The sequence below is a fragment of the Pituophis catenifer genome, unplaced genomic scaffold, assembly GCF_029215685.1.
Source record: "Pituophis catenifer annectens isolate HBS135680 unplaced genomic scaffold, rPitCat1.0.hap2 SCAF_1, whole genome shotgun sequence".
Lineage (NCBI taxonomy): Eukaryota > Metazoa > Chordata > Lepidosauria > Squamata > Colubridae > Pituophis > Pituophis catenifer.
This window is the reverse complement of record NW_027256881.1, coordinates 236,187,430-236,209,606: the sequence shown is the minus strand read 5'-3', so window position 1 is coordinate 236,209,606 and position 22,177 is coordinate 236,187,430. Positions and strand designations below refer to the sequence as shown.

The window sequence follows — 22,177 nt, the reverse complement described above, 5'->3', positions numbered from 1 at the left end:
ACAACTTTTGTAACTTCCTTGTCCACTTACTGATACTATATTTTTGCATCAATTCTTTTTTTTTTTCCTTTCCCCTTTTCACTTGTTCAGGAACAACAGTTTGAAAACTACCTCCAAAGATTATACCACTTTTAAGTTTTAGTTCAGCACGTCTGACCTAGGAGAGAAGAAGCAATGAATTGCCTCTCATTATTTAGAAAGCACAGCTCCTTTGGGCTTGAGCTGAAGGGCTTCAGGCAGCAGGAATCTCATTGAGACATGAGCAATATCTTTTCTTTTTAAGTACACTGAGGGCATATACACCAAACACAAATTCCTTGTGTGTCCAATCACATTTGGCCAATAAAAGAATTCTGTTCTGTTCTGTTCTGTTCTGTTCTGTTCTATTATTCCATTCCATTCTGTTCCATTCTATGTTCTGTTCTATGTTCTGTTCTGTTCTGTTCTATTCTATTCTATTCTATTCTATTCTATTCTATTCTATTCTATTCTATTCTATTCTATTCTATTCTATTCTATTCTATTCAGCAGAATTAAACCACTAGATCTTGATTTCCTACTGCTTTCCTAAGACTTGCTTTCTTTTCAAGTTCCCCCCTTTTTAAAGTAAGCTTTTCCTCTGAACATCACTTGCATTGGCCACTGGAAATAGGCCTGTAAAGGAATATGTATTTCTGCAACCTAAAATACCAGCATGTACACCTGTCTTTTGTTTTCAATAAATAAGAAACAGTTTGCAGCTCTCCTCCCTCTTTAGTTCAGGCTTAAAGCCCTTGTCCTCCTCTTCCTCCCTTTCTGAATATAGTGTGTTTATATTTAAAAGTGGGAGGAAGAAGCAAAGTGGAGATTTTTTTACACTGAATTATATCCTGTTTGCAGCTCATCTTGTAAAATGAGCTGTCTTCTGAACAATTTCAACTTGTTCCTCCCCAAAATCCTTCCAAGCTGCCGAGAACAGAGCAAAATCACCACATGTAAATCTCTGCCTCCAGAGAGGTTTTCATTGCCCCATACTGAAAGCTTTGTCATTTGATGTTTGTCCAGCACTTTTCCTGTAAACCAACAAAGGAGGGAATTCCCCCCCACTTCTCCCTCCAGTCAGCTTGTTTATTCTTAGCCTCTTATCTGCACAGTGTGATTTCTTTGCTCAAAGTTCAATGGTTTGGGGAGTAGCTGAATGCAGAGGAGCTTATTTCTTAGGAAACAAACGTAAGATTGGGTCACGTATGTCGTGTTGCTCAAACCATTTTAAGATGCCCGGGCAGCTACATCAAACAGAGCATGTTTGCATTCTCCCTTGGAAACCATGCTGTAGGCCACCTGAGTTGCCGTTGCTAAAACAGAATGCAGCATAAAAATACAGTGTGACAGCCTTGACTTGGTGCAGTTGTGCTTTAATGGAACCGGTGCTTGGTAAGGGAAAGGGTGATGGCAGCATGGGTTGCAGGAAGGCTTTTGCAATCCAAAAAGAGGATGCGGGGTTGCTGATGGTAACATCTGGAAGGACACACTGCTTCTGAGTCATGTGTCTTTGCAGCAGGCTCAGTTCTGCTTCCATAAACACCAGATGTTTGAAGTGCTGACATGACATTATTAAGTGTTCCTTTCCTGCTCTTTTCAGGTGGCACATAGTAGACTTTAGTCGGGGTTAAGTAGCAGCGGTTGATTCCAGTGCCATACTCAGGAAATTGCAGAATATATATATCTTTTAGCCTGGCTACATCCCATGTTGCATTCTGCCTGAAAAATTTAAAAAAAAAAAAAAAACATCCAAATTTGAGGTGTCTTGGAGAAAACACAGAAGCCAAGCATGGTGGATGGTTCCAAGCATAGCTTCCCAACGACCACTATCATTTCTACAGTGTTTCTAAGTGGGTTTATAGGCCAGCCTGCCTGCCAATTGGATATAGAAGGACCATAGCCCTATGTTTCTTTGAAATCCTACCAGCTTTAATGTGGAAAGGATCCAGCTGTTGAATAAAGTTTTTTTCCCAATCTAGAGCCCTCCACATAGGTTGGACATGTTGACTGGGGATCTTAATACATAAAGTCTCATATCTACAGGGCACCTGGTCAGTCATTGCTAGAACACTCTGCTGGTATTCCATCTTTTGCCTGAGATTATTTTTTCACGAGTAACTCTCTTTATGTGCCATTTTTACTGCACCGACATGCTCCAGCTAGACCTCTGACAATCACCTGGAATTGGAAACAGCAACATTTATTTTATTTCTAGATAGTCTGTTCATTTAAACAGACTATCTAGAAATAAAATGGTCTTGCAAGCCAAAATGGCTTATCTTTCCAGTAATGAGAATGTTAAGATCCCTACCATCACGATGAACTTTTCTAGGGATCAAACACCTTTAACATCTTTAAGCATTTCTTGAATCATTTTTTTAAAATTTGATTTATATGCCGCCCTTCTCTGGAGACTCAGGGCAGCTTACAATGCGTTAAGCAATAACCTTCATACTTTTGTATATTTATACAAAGTCACCTTATTGCCCCCACAATCTGGGTCCTCATTTTACCTACCTTAGAAAGGATGGAAGGCTGAGTCAACCTTGAGCCTGGTGAGATTTGAACTTGCAGTAATTGCAGGCAGCTGATGTTAATAACAGTGCTTTAGTCTGCTGCACTACCAGGGCTTTATGTGTTATCCTTTATTGTTTTCCACCAAATAAAGGAGCAACATCATGAATGGACATTTCCATTTAAGGAGATACTATATTACTTGGTAGCTAATAAACTAACATGGCATTGAGACTCATGAAGGAAAATATACTATATCCCAATAAGAGCATCATTCCCAAATTCTGTTCTGATCTAGGCTTCCTTAGAAATTAAACAGCACAAATTTAGTCCCGGCAAACCTCTTTAATTCATACAGCTGTAAATTACTTTCATTTATAGTCCGCAAAACTTAATAAACAGTCTTTCAAGGAAAGTTATCAACACCCACCTATCTCATGTGGAATGCTGCCAAAGAGCTAATTTCCAGATGCAGGGCAAGGCCAATCTTGGCACAGAGTCACAAACAGAAGTTTCAAATCTTGAATCGGCCAGATGAACTAATTGCTTCCTGCAAAAGCTCATGTCCCGTTCGCTTCTCTTTTATGTCTTATGGGAGGAGCCAACCATCTCCAAGCCTTATTCCCAAATTGACCCTGTTTCCTTAATTGTTCCTGCCTCCTGGCACCTCTGCGCATGCGCACACTGGGAACAGGCTCACGCTGTTCTTCTGCCTTGCTAATGTCAGACTCCAGAGACTCTGGAGGCAGCAAAGAACTACCAGATGGCTTTGGCCCCCTCTCTGCCTCTGACTCAGAGCCATTGTCCGAGCCTTCCCCAGACTCCAGGACTGGCCCACATTCCTCCCCAATCTCCTCACTGTCCGAATCTGCTGCCAGCTCTGCTGGCCGCTGGCGGGCCACAACAAATTCTGAGGGTGGGACAATAACATTGGTTATGCAAAAAAATAAAATAAAATAAAATAAAATAAAAAATTCCAAGGAATATGTTGAAGATTTTTAAGTTAAATATGAAACTTTAATTTTTTTTAGCCCTCATACCTAAATATGTGTAGGTGTTCTGTGCTAGATCTGGAAGATGGGGGAATAGTTTAAAACAAAAACAAATTATGACGTAAAATTCTTCTTTGCCAGGTGCTACCAATGAGAAATAACCTTCTATTATTTTTCAATTTCTTTTGGTTTTATCTAATTGCAGTTAATGTGATTCAAGAATTTCAAGAAGCTAGTCCCCTTTGAAGATGAGAACCACAAAAACCTTCTTACCTGCCCCCACCAAGTTTTTCTATAGCTTCCCATGAGCCTCAAACCAAAGCCTGCTTTGCATTTCTATTTCTTCTTGGTCTTTACTAGCCCTTTCTCCACCAAGCTGCGATAAAGTTCCTGGACGTAGGTGTAGATGCACTTATTATCAGGAACACTCATGCGCACCATGTCCTCCACCTCCAGAAGTTGAGCACAGTCTGCATATTTCCTGAAAAAAAGATGGACAAATAGTCAACTATGCTGCATACCTCAATAATTTGGCAAAGCAGCTTGAGTATAACTGTTCCTCCCCAGAATTAACAAGCCTTATTCTAGAGAACTGGATCAGGATGCAAAATCATGGTGAGGTCCAAGGAGATAGTGAATTTGAACCTCTTGCCTGTTTAAGTTGAATAAATTTCATTATAGCACTAGAGTAACACTGGGTACACCATAAGTCACTGAAATTATTTTGAAACTTTGGGGAACATAAAATAATTGCAGAACCTACTCTTGCTTTTGATTATCATTTTCCTTTGTTCTAGCAAGGACTCCTGTTTCTTTTTCAGAATGGGTCCTTACTCTGGCTATTCAAAGGCTTTGAATTCTCTCCTTCAGAGCTTAATGTTATCTTGAAGCTTGATATTTATTCAGCTCACCAGCATACTAACTGATTTAGCAATTTTGGTAAGGGGTGTCCTAAAAGTAATTGTCTGTTGCTGCTTGGTTTGAGTCCTTCGTAGAGTAGATAATTACTGATTATTATTTATGATGGTTATATACTACCTCCAAGTTCAGAGATACAATAGTGTGCATGTCAATACCACTATTGAAGGACAAGTGGGAGATTCTCAAAATTTATGTTTAACTGTTGAAGAACACAGTTCTGCTCTAGATTAGATTTTAATCTGATCCAGAGGACACTTGGGTTATTATGATAATGTTCTTGAAGGTGTGTTGATTTCTTGAAGTTTCCTGTTTTATCATGCTTAACAGCTGAAGGTTGATCAACTACGACATAACTACTTTTTCCTTGTAAAGCAATCCCTACTGTGTTAAGCCGTGGTGAAGAGCTTCTTAGCAAACCTCACTATGTGCCGGTTACAATCATTCTTTTTAAAACAAGAGATGCTAACAAATAAAAGATAATAACTCCAGGGTTTTTAAAATTCTATAGTCTGGTTTCAAGCTTAGCTTTGGGCCGAAAAAACTTTTTGAATCTCAGTTCTGATATTGCTAATTCTCATAGATGTACTGTAGCTGGATGTTTCAATATTTTTGACTATACTTATATTCCTGATCCTGGCTATCTGAGAAGGAATATGGATCAACCCAAAGAAGTTGGGAAACTAATAGCAGATAACTTTATGGATTGGAGAAATGAAGGTCAATCTCTTTGTAAAAGTCTGTATTCTTCTTTTAAAATTCAGATTCTCAGCTTGATGGATTTGTGTGAATCTTAGATGGGGATGTCTAAATGCTAAGTGTGAGCAAAAAAAGGGGGGGCATTTGTCAGTGGCAGACACCCCTAAATACTGTAAAGATAACTAGGCCATGGCCATCTATGTTTTTCTCATAGCAATGAAATTAGACTATTGCAGTCTGCTGCATATAGGGTTACCTAGGGAGATTTTTCATAAACTTTAAAACTGATCCAAAATATTGCTGCTAAATATAGACAGGATTTATGGTTAGAAATATATGATGCCAAACATTTAGCCACCAGTCAGTTTAAAAGGAAGCTGCAAGATTTCAGATTGTACATCCCACATGGTATGGAGCTCAAGTAACAGAATAAAATCTACACAACTGTACCTGCATATGAAGATAATTCTATATGCTTTTCTCTAAGTTTCCCTAGTTTGGGAGGTTATGTGCCTCCCTGCCCTTTCCACATCCTGCTGCTTGTATGACTGGAAGGCCTTTTGATCATGCTACAATTTTAATCCCTGTTAAAGTTTGCAACATTTGCACATCTGCCAGTTTAATTGATCAGTTATTGGACACTGTTTTGATCTTTTGTAACACTGATATTTCATATGAACTATATAACAGTAGAGGTCAAAGGCAGGGCAAAATTACTCCAGAGAATAACTTCACACATTTACTAACACCATGGTACCCTTTCTGGAAGTTAGTACTCATCCCTGACTCAGCCTGCCTTAGACCTCTGGTTGTGGCCAGAGGTCTAGAATGGAGGGGAGTGCTCACTCAGCAGTAGAGAAGGCCAGGGTGAAATTCTCTTTCCGATTTGCTGGGTCAAGGTTTGCATAGTCAAAGGCATCAGGAAAGAACTTGTGGATGAGGGCACAAAAAGCCATGCCACTTTTCCAACTGGTAGAAAAGTTCTGAATGTCCACATGCTGAAAATGAGAAAAAGAGATAGTAAGCACAAAAGGTCAACCACTTCTCCTTTTTTAGGTTTTCCCGCACTAGCAAGTGACTGAAACATGCATTCCTGTCTATCTAATATAAACTTATCATTCTGGTAGAACACGTTGTTGGCTTGGAACAAGTTGTGTGAATGGATTTTACTTACATATGACATGAAATAGTTATCTGTAAAATATGGCAGTAATTGGGGAGCATTCTGAATCTAGATTATTGTGTTAACATCCTCCTCTTTTTGAGCATTGTTAATTGTAACTTGGAAGTGAAAGGAAAAAATTGTAAGGACGATGGAGAATTAACTTACTGCCCCCGTGTGCTCGGCATTCTTACTTCACCTTACTGTTATATTTTAAAATTTCACATAATGTTTCCATCATTTATCTTTCAGTAATCTTTCAAGCCTGCCTGCATTATAGGTCATGATTTGTGAAGCCACAATTTCTGATACTGCGATGGCTTCGTCTATTTTGCTGGATGTTAGTAATATTGTGATAGGCCCTGTGTTTTGTAGTACATGAATTATCAACACATATGTCACCATTTTGACTGTATGCTAACAGTTTCACTAAAGGTTAGGTATTATAACTTCAAAGTATGTTACAATCTCAGTATGTGAGGTATATTGGCCTTCAACTAAGATTTTTAGTTCACGAACTCATTCTCTTAACTCTTTGAGTGAAATTCAACATCTGAATATAAAGCATAATGAGAAAACAGTACAGTCTAAAATTGCACACATGAGTCTTCATATTCACATGATAGTGAGCATGTGCTGGTTAATAACAACAAAATACCAGCATCGCACAAAGAAGTACAGTATTTCCTGACCTAGTTCACAGAAGAGATTATTCTACTATGATGCCTCCAGGCCTTTGCTCTCCAACTCTGATCAAAAACAGGGCAAGAATTTGGAATACCATCAGAATCAAGAAATTTCCCTGGGATTACTGTATATATAACAACAACAACAACAACAACAAAAAGACAATACAAACAAAAAGTAGTATCAGGGGGCTTTTGGGGGGGGTACTACATAGTCTTTCATAGTCTTTAACTCTGGGTAGTGATGCTTTCCCAAATACTCTTTAAAACCCAGAAAGATGTATACTCACTTCTGAGTAAAGTACAGTATGTTGGAGTAAGTTTGCCAGAACTAGGGGAATATTGTCTTCACATCTCTTAAATTCTGATCATCCACAAAGGCCTTCCTGCTGTTGCATTACTGGTGCCCTCTAAACCTGATTTCACCTTCCAAGGGAAACCAACTTGCCTACTTCACTTCACAGACACATTTAAGGGCACTGGAGAAGTTCTCATTTCATAGCTGATACCTTACTTCATAGCCACGGGTCATAGCCCGACACCATTCCAGCAACATGGTCTTCACAGTGTTTGCACCTCCAGTCCTCTTGATATTGGGGGCAGGACCAGTTGCAGCCCTTTGGAAGACAATTAAGGGGTAGAAAGGGAGGGAATAGGAAGGTAGAGAATAAACAAATGTATTTTTTAATCATACGCAGATCCTATGAGATTTGGCTGGTGCAAGTCCCTTTTATCCCTATTACCGTATTTTCTGCTGAACATCATGTGGGACAGAGATCTGCCTGGTTTGTAGCAATATATGCTATCTAATTTGATTGTGTAAATATGTATGCATTTTATAATTTGTGCAAGAGAAACACTTGGTCGGGCAAATTTTTTTTTCTAGAGGTGCTGAATATGGTTGTGTTCTGATGGACTTGCCTGGCTGTGCAGACACCTCTGGAGCAGGGGTGAAATGCTCCTGGTTCGCACCGGATCACCCGATCCGGTAGCGATGGAGGCGGGTGGTTCGGAGAACCAGTAGCAAAAATCCCTGCCCCCCCCCCGCCCAGCTGAGCCGCATAATCATCAGAGGCTTTTGTTTTACTTTTAAAAGCATTTTTTCTACAACCTCTTCGGCCGAAAAAATGCTTTTAAAAGTAAAAAAAAAAGCCTCTGATGATTGCGCGGCTCAGCTGGGATCGTCAAAGGCTTTTAAAAGAAAAAAACCCCTTTTTTTCTTTTAAATGCCTCTGATGATCCAAGCTGAGTTGCTTGATCGTCAGAAGCATTTAAAAGAAAAAAAGTCTCTGCCGATCAGGTAATTCAGCTGGGATCGTCAGAGCCTTTTGAAAGCAATTTTTTACAATCTCTTTGCCGAAGAGGTTGTAGAAAAAAATGGTTTTAAAAGTTAAAAAAAAAATGGCCACGCCCACCCAGTCACATTACCCCCCCAAGCCACGCCCACAGAACTGGTAGTAACAAATTTTAGATTTCATCACTGCTCTGGAGTATAGATAGCAGTGTGGGCTTTCGCTGCCCAATATCTGAAGTTTATTGTGGCAGTTGGATCTAGTCACACTTCTTAAACATGTCCCCTTATAAATGGTCTTGGATGATAATAGTGGCCAGTGCTGCCTGGGGATGATAGATGCTGCTTGGGGAAGGCCGGGTTTTTATATTGTGGTAAACCAAGTATGAGTAACCCTTAGCTCTTCAGGGATTACAGAGTTTTTCTACATTAAGAGCAGAATTGGGTGATACAGTGAGGCAAACAAGGCAGTACTGGGTGAGCTACATAAATATATGTATCTAGAATTTTGGGATTTTCTTTTTGGGTTGGGGGGATTGTTTTTTCAATGTTAAGGTACATTGTGTGACGAATATGCTCAATTTCCATTGCACGACACCTTCATTTTATCGAATGGCCCTTCAATAAAGCAGCAGTAGCATACAGTAAAGTTCTAAATACCCCACTTTTTTAAAAGCTTTGAAAAATCAGATTTGGGGTTGTTGTTTTTTTTGTTAATCTCTCACTTCAGCTATGTGTGAAGCACAGTTTCTTTCTTTGCTTTCTCATTGAACAGAAGGCTTGTCATACCCCTTGTCTCATAGCTTATGCTTCAGCCAGCCAAACTTGGAGAAAACTTCTCAAGTGCAGTTATGTTGGTATGAAACCATACATTCCTGCCAGGATTTGTTGGAATACTATATTCATCATCAAGACTGATCTGGCACCATAGAAGAAGAAGTCTTTCTTGGCTTCTCCACATTTGCCAACAATTTTCCCAAAGCAATCCATCCATTGCAATGAGCCAGATAGCAGGCTATCTTGATTAGTGTTTTGTAAACCACAGGTAGTCCTCAACAGGGGTGAAATCTACTTACCTTCCTTACTGGTTCGGAAGCGCATACATCCCGCGCACGAGCAAAGCAAGCATGCGCGCACACCTGCGCATACACAGAAGGTAAAAAAAACATTACTTCCAGGTTAAAACCAGGAAGTAATGACACCCGGGTAGCGATCTCTATCGGATCGCCAAACCACAGGGAAAAATCGCTACCAGATCGGGTGATCCAGTCCGATCCGGGAGCATTTCACCCCTGGTCCTTGATTTACAACAGTTCACTTAGTGACAGTTCAAAGTTCCCATGACACTGAAAAAAAGTGACTTATGACCATTTTTCGCAGTAACGACCTTTGCAGCATCACCATGATCATCTGATCAAAATTCGAATGCTTGGCAACTGGTTCATACTTATGACCGTTGCTGTGTCCCAAGGTCATGTAATCACCTTTTGCGACTTTCTGTTCTGCCCCAGCTACGGACCCCAAAGAATGTAGCACACACAAAGTCCGAACAAACCTTAGTTTACTAAATTAAATCAGTCTTTTATGAACAAAGGCTATTAATTAACTTCATTAACAGCCTACAAGACACCAAATAATAATAACCATAATTTTACTATGGTTGGCAGAATGCCCAGAAGCAATTTGCAGGAAACTGATAAGAGAATCATTTTTCCTGGCGGAATAAAAAACAACCTTTTTATTCCCCCAGGCGGGCCTGGCCTAATCTTTCCCCTCTTTTCTTTTAATATGCAAATTTTAATCTGATTTTTAAATGATTGGGGTGTTTTAATTTGTCTGGGCCAAATTGTTTAATTTGATTTTATCCTGTTTTTTAAATTTTGTATTTATGTATTTTACTGTTTGGCTGTTCACCGCCCTGAGTCCTTCGGGAGTAGGGCGGTATACAAATCAAATAAAGATAAAGATAAAGAAGATTAAGACGCAAAGGAATGTGAAGTTGTTCCCTGCAAATTGCCTTAGTCGTCGTCCTTCCTTAAATAGGCTAAGGGAGTGGCCAATTAGCCCCAAGTCTTACTCTCGAGGAGACCTCCTCCTGAGGAGCCACTCCTGCCTTTTGGCAGCTCTGCGCGCCTGTGCATCGAGAAGAGGCTCCTCCTCTTCTTCCTCTTCACTTATGGGAGCTTTTGGAGGTTCTAAAGGCCCTGGCTGAATCCCCACCTCTGGCACCACATCTTTTCCAGCCTCCTCATTGTCTGACCTGAGTGCCAGCTGCACAGGCTGCTGGCGCAGCACCACACCAGCCTCCTCGCTGTCGGAATCAGCTACTAGCTACACAGGCCGCTGACGGGCCACAACACCTTCTGACATGCAAAGTCAATGGGGAAGCCAAATTCACGTAACAACAGGGTTATTAATTTACCAACCACAGTTATTCAGTTAACAAGTGAGGTAAGAAAAGTGGTAAAATGGGACAAAACTCATTTAACAAATGTCTCACTTAACAACAAAAATTTTGGGTTCAATTGTGGTCATAGGTCAAGGACTACCTATATTAGACAAATGCATGACACTATATACAGGAAGGGAAAGGGTTCCAGAAAAAAAAAAGGGAGGAGTTTCTTTAATTTTGTTTTTCTTTTGGTACTTTGTAAACTCATGCAGTGCTATGGTAGAATTAGGAAGCTATGGACCAGGTGATTAGAGCAGGGGTCTCCAACCTTGGCAACTTTAAGACTTGTGGACTCCCAGAGTTGAATTCTGGGAGCTGAAGTCCACAAATCTTAAAAGTCGCCAAGGTTGGAGACCCCTGGATTAGAGTATTGAGGCAGGGAGACTGAACTTTTATTGACTGCCATTCATAGGTTGGTCTTCTTGTCTCAGTACTCAGATACTGAATATGACTGCGGATATAGATAGGTGAGCAGTGGATGGCATTGAATTAGGCAGTATGATAAAACACATTTTGGAGTTGCATACTGTGAGAATGAAATGAAGCACATTAAGGATGTTTTGCAAATGGAACAAATTTATCATCCGGTGGAGCTCAACGCACAGCCTATTTTAGGGCTTATGTTAAATTATTCATTTGTTTTCAGTCTCAAAATGTCTGGAAACCATGCCGCAGAGTTTCATCGGTAAGTCGGGCAGGCCACATACAGCTGGAGAGATACTGCCCACTCTAGCGCTAAGATATAATATAATTGCCTTGGTTTCGGTTTACTGTAAGGCATGCATTTAGCCATCGTGTTTTGTAAGCCAAACTACAGAAAGGTTTATTGGTATATCCATCAGCAGGGCTGAACAAACTGTAGTGAAACAAACTATGGCAGAACCTGCGACACAGCGGCCTTACCCTCCAAACCTCTCCACAATGGCTTTGCGGGACTGTCCCCTGGGTGGCATCCTTGGCCTGGTTATCTCTCTTCGGTCAAAAGCAGGCCTCTTCTTTTTCTCTTTGGCAGCAGCTGTTTCCTCTGGTGCAGCAGAAGGGGGCTCTTTCTCTCCCTTCAGGGCAGCTTCAGGGCTGAGAACCAGAAATAAAAACAGTTCTCCTCACTGTTACTACTCCTTGTCCCATTTTGGTCATCCCAGTCATTGCTGAACTTTGCTTTCTGAGTGCCCCCTGCAGAGTAAAAAGTGGTAATGCAGCCTCTGGGATGGGCAAAAGATGCAGAATTGCTGATAGACAATGATTTGCAGTCAATTGCCAAGGATCCTTTTCTCTCAATGGTTTAAAAAGAAGGATCCACCAGCTCACCCATTCTTCCTTCCTTCTGTATCTAATGATAGACCTGAAGTGGCAAAAAAATTTGAGGAAGGAAGGCTCATGTGTTTAGCAGTATGAGCTATATTTAACTCTGAAACTCAATCTGCTCTTCACTTCTTCAATTCTTAGGTGTATATTTATTTATTTAGAAAATTTATTTGCTGTCCATCTTGTATCCAATGATTATGGATACATCTTTTGCACCAGGTTCTGATAAGCGATTATCAGGCTTGTAGCCATCTCCCCCAATATATCTTGTAAACCTGAATCTTGTCCATCTCAAATGTAGCCCACCCTCTAGAGAGGCTTCCAGAGATTATCTCACCTGGTGATTTCCGCTGGAGCAGCTTCTGGAGCGGTCGTTGGTGGAGTAATGCCACCTAGATTGGATTACAGACATATTATTAGTTTTTCTTACCTTGTGAATGAACCTCTGTCCCATGTCTGAACTGTGGTCTCTTTAATCTCCTCTGCATCTTGCCCTCATCCATGTTTTGCAGTATAGAAAATAGCAGCAGACGGTTTCATAAATCATTACAGGGAAATGGAGAACAGACCAGCCTGATGGGGACAGGGGGCAAAACTGGGATTCCTGCTTACATTGTCAATAAGGTATCAGCGAAGGTCATGAGAAAAATGTCTTCAGAAGGACTGAGCAGTAATGCAGGAAGTTATGAAGTCTAGAAACACTGATTGTGGAGGGTTTGTTGCTTTACTGGTAAAAAAAATAATGATCTACTTAGGATTAAGGTCCAGGCAGACATTTTAGGATAAAGGGTGGACAATTAATTTTCCCAAGGGGATACATGAGAAACTGGGACTGTTGTGGAGGCCCACTGATGTTGCCCTGCCCCTGGAGCCCCACTCTGCCACCCCACTGATGCTACAGGCTGGAGACGGATAGCCGAAGGGTCAGATGTAGCCCATAGGCCATAAAATACCTAAGTCTGTTCTAGGAGGTATTATTTTAAGCAAGAAATCCCGGTTGTCACTTCTCCTTTTGGTCTATTCTATCCAACTTTAGTGTATTTGGTTTTCTCAGTTGGCTGAATGACGTTTTCCTTACCTGTCTCCAAACCTTTGAGCTCAGTGGGGCTTTGTGGACTTGCTTCAGGAGAACGAGGAGGGAATTCTGGCCAGAATTCCTCCTCTTCCTCCTCAGGTTCTGGTGAAAGAGGCTCATCAGAAGTGCTGCCACTTCGACCCTGCAGGAAGGGAAGGAAGGTGGGGAAGGTCAACCAGATTAATTTTTTCCTTCATTTGATTTTCTAGGTTTATATTCTGCCTTACCTTCAGCATCTCAAGGCAGCATGCATAGTATTCTCTTCTCCCATAATAACTTCCCATTGTGATTAGGTTGGACAGTGACTGTCCCAAAGTCATCCAATGCACCTCCTTCAGTGAGATGCCCCAGTCTTCCCCAGTCTAAATCCTTAAGCACTGCAGCACCCCGGCTCTTTTGTTCATAACTAGGCCTTACAAAGTTCTTCTTTTTGTTATGTATTCATATATACTGCTCAAAAAAATAAAGGGAACACAAGCAGAAGACATCCGAGATCTGAATGAATGAAATAGCCTTATTAAATACTTTGTTCTTTACATACAGTAGTTTATACACTGCTCAAACAACTAAAGGGAACACAAAACTACTGTATGTAACGAACAAAGTATTTAATAAGGCTATTTCATTCATTCAGATCTCGGATGTCTCCTGCTTTGTTCCCTTTATTTTTTTGAGCAGTGTATATTGATAAATAAAACAAACAAACAGAAATGATAGTTTACAAACTTCTACATAGATGGATTCTATTGAAAACCTTTCCTTGCTATTCTTCCCTTGTGCTTTCTAGCCTAAGGAGCAATAGTTCATCCAGTTAATACAGGGCTGGAAATTCCGACTTTTTCTAATCAGTTTCAGAATGTAAGCAGGGAATTCAATTTTTTTTCTACTCAGTTTTAGATATTCAGCATTGCACCTTTTATAAACTCATCTGGTAAAACCTCATCAAAATTTCTTGTAGGCTTTCCTCCCAGAACAGGTGCCGTCAAGTCATTTCCCCAAAAGTTAATACTAATGATATATAGGTTAGTTTTGCATTTTCAGCTCATTTTAAATCGTAGTAGGAAGGTCCTGCATAATTTGAGAATTCTATAAAGCAATAATGTAATTTTCATTTTTTAAAAATTGCATCCAAAGTTTACCTAATTTCACTTACAGTATAAGTAAGTAATGCTAGTTTAAAGTCATCTCCTATCTACATAAGTTCAGAAAAAAATCTAGAGCTGTGATGGTGAACCTATGGCACGCAGCACCCTCTCTGATGGCACGCGAGCTGTTGCCCCAGTTCAGCTCCACTGTGCTTGTGCACATGCCCCCCGCCAACCAGCTGGTCTTTGGGTCTCTGCCGTGCCACGCACGCACAGGGGGGCAGGGTGCATGCAGGGGCTGCACGTGCATGCGGGGGGCACATGTGCGGGGTGTGTGCATGCATGGGGGCGGGGTCCATGTGGGGGGTTGTGTGTGCATGCACGGGGTGGGGTGCGTGCAGGGGGCACTTTGCATTTTGGGGGGTCCGGTGCGCGCACATTTGCGCCTGCACACACACGCTTTGGGCACTCAGTCCAGAAAAGGTTAGCCATCACTGCTCTAGAGGTTGCTATGCAACTATAGAACAAGGACAAACTCACTTCCTTCCTTGCTTCCTCCCTCCCTCCCTCCCTCCCTTCCCATATCTGAAACCCACAAAGGGAATTGCAATGACATTAAGATAATTCTGGGAAAAGTTAAGGAAGAAGTTGTGACATTCTTTGAATGAGGACATTTAGTTTTGAAAGTTAGATAACCTTAACTGATCTATGTTTTCTTATTTTGCAAGCCTTTGTTTTTTGATGATTTGGTAGCTAATTTCGGTGGCAGAAAATCAGTTCATTCTGGGGGCTGTATGACAGTGACTGGGAATAGCATGTATATGACGGATCATCTACTCAGGCTATAAAAAGTGATCCCACTTCTTTCAACCATCTTCCCAAGGAAAAGTTCCTTCAATTGTAATTTCCTATGAGTACCTGTGGAAGAGTAACACAGTTTCTTTGCTTTTTTTGTCTTTACCAGACGTCTTATGATTGGAAGACATAGAAACAAGGATGAAGAAAACTAGGCAAGTTACCATATAAATGTGTTGTTATTTAACAATTCTTTCACATTCTTTGTGAATGGTTGAATAATAGTTTGGGTAGTCCTTGATTTACAACCGTTCTTTTGGTGATCGTTTGAAGTTTACAACAGCACTGAAAAAAGTGACTTAAGATCATTTTTCACACTTACAACCATTGCAGCAGCATCATGACCACGTGAATAAAATTCAGACGCTTGGCAACTGACTCATATTTATGACGGTTGGTGTGTCCCTGGGGTCATGTGATCGCCTTTTGCAACCGTTTGACAAGCAAAGTCAATGGGAAAGTCAGATTCACTTAACAACCGTGTTATTAACTTAACAACTGTAGTGATTCATTTAACAATAAAAATTTCGAGCTCAATTGTGATCATAAGTTGAGGACTACCTGTATAATAAAACTTGTCTTACTGTAAGTTTTGTATTGGTATGTTGTAAACATAATATAAGCTGGCACATAGCTAAACGGAAACAAATTAAAATTAATGATAGACATATATATTAGTCCGGGTTAGTGTATTTTGTCGATTTGCCCACCAACATGAAGTTACGTAGACTAAAATAATGTGACATGAAAATGCAAGGGCAAGAAGGATAAAAAATACTCCTGATGTTTTATAGAAAAGAAGTGCCAGGAGCTAATTCTCTTGAAAGAAAAGAAGCAAATGATTACAATTTGAAATATATTCTGTTCTCACCTCTTCCTTGGCATTTTTCTTCAAAACATCAGCCTTTTTCCCGTCCTCTCTCTGTAGGTCTTCTGGTTTTCCAGAAACATCATCTTTGGCCTCAGATACACTTTCAGATTCTGGTTGGCTGCTTTCTTTGACTGTTTTCTCCTTCTGGCTTGCCTTGGATGCCGTCCCCTTTTCAGATTCAGAAGCCTCTTCTGTAGATTCTTCCTTCTGCTTTGCCTCAAGTCCAGCAGCCTCAGTTACCCCAGCCTCCTTCTCTCCATGCACCTCATTCCCAGCAGCCATCTTTGCTTTCTCTAATTCACTTACATCATCCACCTCTTTCCCAGTTTCTTCTGCAAACTTTCCGTCCTCTTTAGTTTCTTTCTCACCAGTCTCTGCTTTTCCTGCCTCACTCTCTCCTTCAAATGCATTTTGAGTCATTTCTGACTTCTGCTGCAGTTCGTTGATCTGCTGGTTCTTCTCTTGTTCTTTGGTTTCTCCAGTCTCCATAATACCAGGTTTCTCTGTTGTTCCAATGGAGTGCAAAGTAAGTGGCCTATTCACACTCCACTCCTGGAAATAAATAAATAAATAAATAAATAAATAAATAAATAAATAAATAAATAAATAAATAAATAAATAAATAAATAAATATTGAAAAAAAATAAAAATAAACATGAAATCTCAGTGTTAAAGGCTTCCACTTTTTTTACACAAATTAATAACATATATTGTAACTGTTAATTTGTCCCAACTGCTTGGGCAATCCTTGGCATCTCTAATTTGCAGTTAAATGTGTGATCTGACTCTACTGAAAAGCTGAGGGCATTTAATGTGATGAGGGACTGTTCACTCAGAGAAGTCATCAGTGAATGTGTGTGTGTGTCAGTTGCACTGAATACATTTTATTCCTTAAGATCTAATGTAGATGCCAGGAGGAGGAGGAGGAGGAGGAGGAATATGGAAGGAGAGGCTGACTTCACAAAACCTTTCTTCTAAAGTATATGACAGTGATGGCTAACCTTTTCTGGACCGAGTGCCCAAAGTGTGTGTGTATGTGCGTGTGTGCGCCCGAACCCAAAATGCAATGCACAGATGGGCCCCCGCATGTGCCCTGTACCTGTGCATGCGGCAGCCACCCGCATACGCACGTGGCCCCGCCGCACTTGTCTCCCCTGCATGCGCCCCACCCCCGTGCATGCGTGGCAGAGACCCGAAGACCAGCTGGCTGGTGGGAGGCGTGCGTGCATGTGCGGCGGGGCTGAACTGGAGCAATGGTTTGCGTGCCCACAGAGAGAGTGCTGTATGCCACCTCTGACACACATGCCACAGGTTCACCATCACGGGTATATGACATGCAGCTATGAAAATTCTATAACTATCACCAAACTGGAGTTTTTGCTGTGCTGAAAATCACCTTACATAGTAATAATCACATCCACGACAGTAAAAACACTTGCTATTCTCTTCTTCTGAACTTCTTCTGTATTTCAGAACAATTTGATTATATGCTTAGTATGAGCCATTAGAACTGTATTAAAGTTTTCAGAACTGCAGCTGAGTAACCTCCTTTATTGGACATTCTAGTGCAAGTGGGGCTGCATTTGTGTGCATCCCCCTATGTTTCTGAACATAGGAAACATGACCTACAGTCTCATATCCAACGTGTGAGATCACAAAACGTGGCTTAACACAGAACCTGGCAACATGTGCTTTAATCCGCCCTTCTTTGAGTATTAACAGGCAGAACTATGCGCGCGGCTAAACTCACCAACCTCTATCTGGGTTAATCCGGTACATTTTTCTGCCTATGACAGGGTAGCAAATATTTCTCATCCCCAGCATAAGATACATGGTGTTATTCCAAGTAAATACAGTATAAAGACTTTTGGCATGTAAGGCAACAGTCTTGTAGACAATCTCCTCTTCCTGTGACAGTAAAAATACAGCAGTCATAAAAGTTTTAGAAGTTGTTATTCTTGCCTCTTTCTGCCTAATGGTGAGATTGGTCCCGTCAGAGAACACTTCAAAGGAGCAAATTATCTGAAGCACAAGAGAGATCCTCGGTGGCTGGGAAACTCCTGTCCTCTTCCTTTCTTATCACTTAATAAATCATCTTTAAATAAAACCTGCCAACGAAGTCCAGGAACAGCCAGTGACTCAGACATGGAAAGAGCAAGCGGCAGTTCTGGGGAAAAGGGGGCAAGTGAGTTGCTGTAACACCAACTAAAAATACCCTCCTGACATTTGCAAAGACAGTGGAGAAGTTAGCATGCCTAGAAGGCTCTTAGCTCATTTCGCTTGGTACCCCATTATTCTTCCGGGGGCTGTAACTCCATATTCTATTGAAAGCAATAGATTTGTTAGTTTTTAATTACTAAACACATGGTAGTTTAGTAAAAAAACACAGTGGTTAGAATGCAGTACTGCAGGGCTAACTCACTGCTCACTCCAGGAGTTCAATTCTGAGTGGCTCAAGGTTGACTCAGCCTTTCAGCCTTCAGAGGTTGGTAAAATGAGAACTCAGATTGTTGGGGGCAATTATGCTGACTCTGTAAATCGCTTAGAGAGAGCTGTAAAGCACTGTGAAGCGGTATTTAAATCTAAGTGCTCTTGCTCTTGCTCTGTTAGTAAAAGTGCTCTTTCAGTTAAAAAAAAAAAGCTACACCATTTATTATACTGTTTGCTCAATATATGAATTGTAGGGGAAGTTTCCCATTGTTTTCAGGAAAGAAAACTTTTTCCTGAAAAAGCGAGTGAGGGAGAAAGAGCTACAAGAAAAAGTCCCTCACTGAACAATGATGATGATCTAAAGATGGGAATCTTATGTAACCATCCAAAGAATCATTGGCAGGTAACTGTGTATGTCCATTGACTGGTTCCAAACACATTTTATTTATTTATTGGTTCGATTTATATGCCGCCCTTCTCCGGAGGCTCAGGGCGATTTACATTGTGTTAAGCAATTGCCTTCATACTTTTGTATATACCTGCTTAGTAGGGCTTTCGGGGGGCCCCTAAGCGGTGTTCTTTTTTATACAAAGTCAGCTTATTGCCCCCACAATCCGGGTCCTCATTTTACCTACCTCGAAAGGATGGAAGGCTGAGTCAACCTTGAGCCTGGTGAGATTTGAGCTTGCAGTAATTGCAGGCAGCTGGTGCTACTTAACAGCACTTTAGTCTGCTGCACCACCAAGGCTTTTTCCTACTTTGTTTTCAGCCAATCTCCACTCAGGGGTCATCCTTCCTGAACTGTGCTCATGTTCTTCTCTTTCATCTCCACACTTCTGCCTTGGATTCCCAGTGGCATACTCATAACTCAGTCACACTACAGCAACTGTAGAAATCCTTAGGTGCCCTTTCATTGTAGAACTTTACTAAAATATAAGAATATCCCTAACACACGTAGGAGAAATAGATGCTTTTGTCCATCTAAGAGGTAGCACTTAGCTGACCTGAGATGATTTAAAAATGCTAAACAATTTTCTTTTTTGCTTCTTAACTGTCAGAGGAGCTTATTAGAATCAAGATGGGAAAAGTCAGGGCTGTAGGCAGGACTGGGAAATTGAAAAAGCATCCTGGAAGGACAATGGCAAATCATTTTTGTAATGCTGATGAGATACATCCACAAAGTTATCAAGAATTGAATCAGATTTGAAAGAAGTGTCAGAGTATGTCTGCTGGGATAATGGTGCAAATTTCATTCTTCTCTACTGGAGCTATAAGCATATTCACTAAGTCACAGAAGCAGTTTGAGTACATTAAAAACCATTTCACTGAAGAAATAAATTCTTAAAACCTGTGCATGCCAGTCACACAGAATATAGGGCATTATTTGAGCTAAATGCTGAATATTGTGGTGAATTCTGGATGATTGAGTATTACCGCCTGCCTTATTCTTGTCCTTCTAATACCAGTTGATGCCTTTCCAGCCTTTGAATATTCAGACATGCCATAAGTTCCTTGAAACCAGACTAACTAAAGTCTGCAGCAAAGTGGGCAAATCTTAAAGAGTATAGTCCCGTGTAACTTTCTTGAAATTGGTTTATATGAGATTTGTACCAACCTTGGTATCTTTATTTCTCTTTTCAAAAAACCAGAAAAGCATAGCAGAAGTTCTGTGCCTTGCTGACTTGCATGCATTTTAAATTTTAAATGATTTACAGCTCTATGAATATGTTTAAATTGAAAATACATTCCAAAGCTCCTTGAGAGCTCCATCATAGAGCATTTGCTATTTTCCTTCATACACCAGTTTTCTCAGAGGTGTCACCATTGTAAAAGAAATTGAGATTCTTGGCCTTCAACATTACACAATAAACAGAAACTCAAATAGTGTACCTTCCAAAATATATCTTTACCACTAACAATACTAGGAAGTTACAGAGAAATAGAAACAACACATTTATTTTTTATCTGAGGAAAAGGATTGCCTAATTTAGCCTTCAATGAACATTTAGACTGAATATTCCAAAATAATCTCAGAATGATGTATAGTAAAAACACTTTTTTAAAAAAGTATGAACAAGGATTCCATACAGCATATAAAAAGGCAACATAAAAGTAATCAGCAATAAAACGTAAAGCACAGGATAATAATCAGAGATCAAATAGGTTGTATAATATATACTTGGTTTAAAGACTCAGTGAAATCAAAAGCTCTGGGTCTGCAAATAACTAGAATAAACACCAGTTGAGCCTTTTTGATGAACTAATGCCACAACCAGAGCGCCATCCATCAGGAGGCTCTGTTTCTGGCCATTACTTGCCACCCTGGGATATGGTCCGTCTTTGCTCTTTTGAAGAACTCTCAGCATCATACACTTCGTTACTTTTCTTCTTTTCTAGTTCTCAGTGTTCTTCAGTGAATACTTTAGAGAATAGCTAATTCCCATACATAACCATTCTTCTTATGTCTCCTAAATTTTTTTGGGGGAGATAGGAGAACATGATATGCGTTTAAGTATAACTTCACCATGAGGTTTCCTCCCTCCCATCTCTATTTCTCCTTCCAGAGTATAAAAATCCTACCTGAGCTCTCTAGGACCTGAACATGGTGTGTAAGAGTCATCAAATGGCCATCTCCTTATATCTTGGGAATAAACACTTACCTGGAGTCACACCTAGGAACAGTTCTTTAGCGAGCCCAGAGTCTACTATGGACCATTTAGAAAGATGATGCCCTAGAAATCAAACTCCACCTACCTATTGGTAGGCCCTTCCCTGAGGCTAGCTGACTTTCTCCGTGTCTTCTTTCTCCTGACTTCTTCTGCCAATATCTCAATCCCCACTCCTATCGCTATGCCTGCCTGCAGCATTTCTCTCATTGTTTACTACTCTGTTGATACAGCCACCCTCCATTCTGTGATGGGTAACTAAACACTCCTATTTTTATCAGGAAGGCAGCAGGTGCTTCTTTCAATCATAGCCCCTACTTCTCAGAAGAGCCAGATGGAGCCAGGACAAGGTAAAGAGTGATAGCTGCTAGCAGCCTCTTAGCAGTTCAGCTCAACATTTAAGGGAATCACAGGAAAGAACTATTTTTCTCTTTTAGGAGGAAAGTGAGGTCTAGCAAGCTGCCTGTAAGAGATTTTTTAGCCTGTGTATTGGTCTCTCGAGGCATCAGCTGTATGGGAGAATACTCCAGTGCTATTAATAATAGACACAGTTTCCATAGCCCTTTGTCACTTCTGCTAAACAACAGACATTCTAAGGAAATTTGAAAGGTGGCCTACAGGGATTCAAAGAACATTTATACGAAAAGCAAAGGAAACTGCCAGAATACTTTAAAAAGAAGTCATATCCTTAAGAGGATCAAAGGAGCTGTAGAAGTATATGAAATGTCTCCATTTAGAGCAGAACTGTTATTTACTTCCCTTATGCATTGCTATTTAATGCATACGATGTTTTGGGTTTCGGTAAGAGGATAAAAGTTCTAAATAAATAAAAGCAGGAATCCAGGCTCTAGTGCTTTTTTCCTCATTGAGGATTAGAGATGATACAATGCAGGGCGTTGGGTGAACCAACATTGCCATACTTCATTTTTGCACTCTCTTTAAGATGGGTTTAGCACCATAGAAGCCCTGGGACACTCTGTACTCTTGAAAAACAGTAAATTTCACAGAAATGGAGAATGTCTGAAGGAATATTGAGAGTGAGATGTCATCATTCTGAATGAAGTTGAATATTCAGTTTCATCAAGAGACAAGTGCACCTCACTCATCTTGGATAAAGCAAAGAGAGCTTTGCTTGAATTATTTTAATTTGATATT

General features: G+C 40.5%; 1 protein-coding gene across 4 annotated transcripts; it reads right to left on the bottom strand.

Annotated features, from left to right (window-relative positions):
• Nucleotides 1–1,395: 1,395 nt before the first annotated feature.
• Nucleotides 1,396–21,179, bottom strand: SMTNL1 (smoothelin like 1). 4 transcript variants are annotated; one of them, XR_011599699.1, is made up of 9 exons: nucleotides 17,889–18,050; nucleotides 15,927–16,478; nucleotides 13,119–13,257; nucleotides 12,378–12,432; nucleotides 11,639–11,809; nucleotides 7,507–7,609; nucleotides 5,991–6,142; nucleotides 3,801–4,008; nucleotides 1,396–1,740 (listed from the first exon to the last, which is right to left on the bottom strand). XR_011599699.1 is itself a non-coding variant. In XM_070931216.1 (8 exons), the coding sequence occupies exons 2-8, from the start codon at nucleotides 16,413–16,415 to the stop codon at nucleotides 3,864–3,866; spliced, it is 1,254 nt and encodes a 417-aa protein (XP_070787317.1). In that variant the 5' UTR covers nucleotides 16,416–16,478; nucleotides 21,111–21,179; the 3' UTR covers nucleotides 2,872–3,863. The 4 variants fall into 4 exon arrangements, 3 of the variants coding, with proteins under 3 accessions (XP_070787317.1, XP_070787309.1, XP_070787297.1); XM_070931216.1 differs by lacking the exons at nucleotides 1,396–1,740; nucleotides 17,889–18,050 and adding an exon at nucleotides 21,111–21,179 and having other exon boundaries at nucleotides 2,872–4,008; XM_070931208.1 differs by lacking the exons at nucleotides 1,396–1,740; nucleotides 17,889–18,050 and adding an exon at nucleotides 21,017–21,067 and having other exon boundaries at nucleotides 2,872–4,008.
• Between the last annotated feature and the right edge of the window lie 998 nt (nucleotides 21,180–22,177).

Excerpts from the sequence above, each read along its gene's own strand:
- SMTNL1 (XM_070931216.1), bottom strand. The coding sequence starts at position 16,415 with ATGGAGACTGGAGAAACCAAAGAACAAGAGAAGAACCAGCAGATCAAC. Across the intron at positions 11,810-12,377 it reads GCTCCAGCGGAAATCACCAG|CCCTGAAGCTGCCCTGAAGG; the intron begins GTGAGATAATCT and ends TCTGGTTCTCAG. Across the intron at positions 6,143-7,506 it reads CTATGACCCGTGGCTATGAA|CATGTGGACATTCAGAACTT; the intron begins GTAAGGTATCAG and ends TCTCATTTTCAG.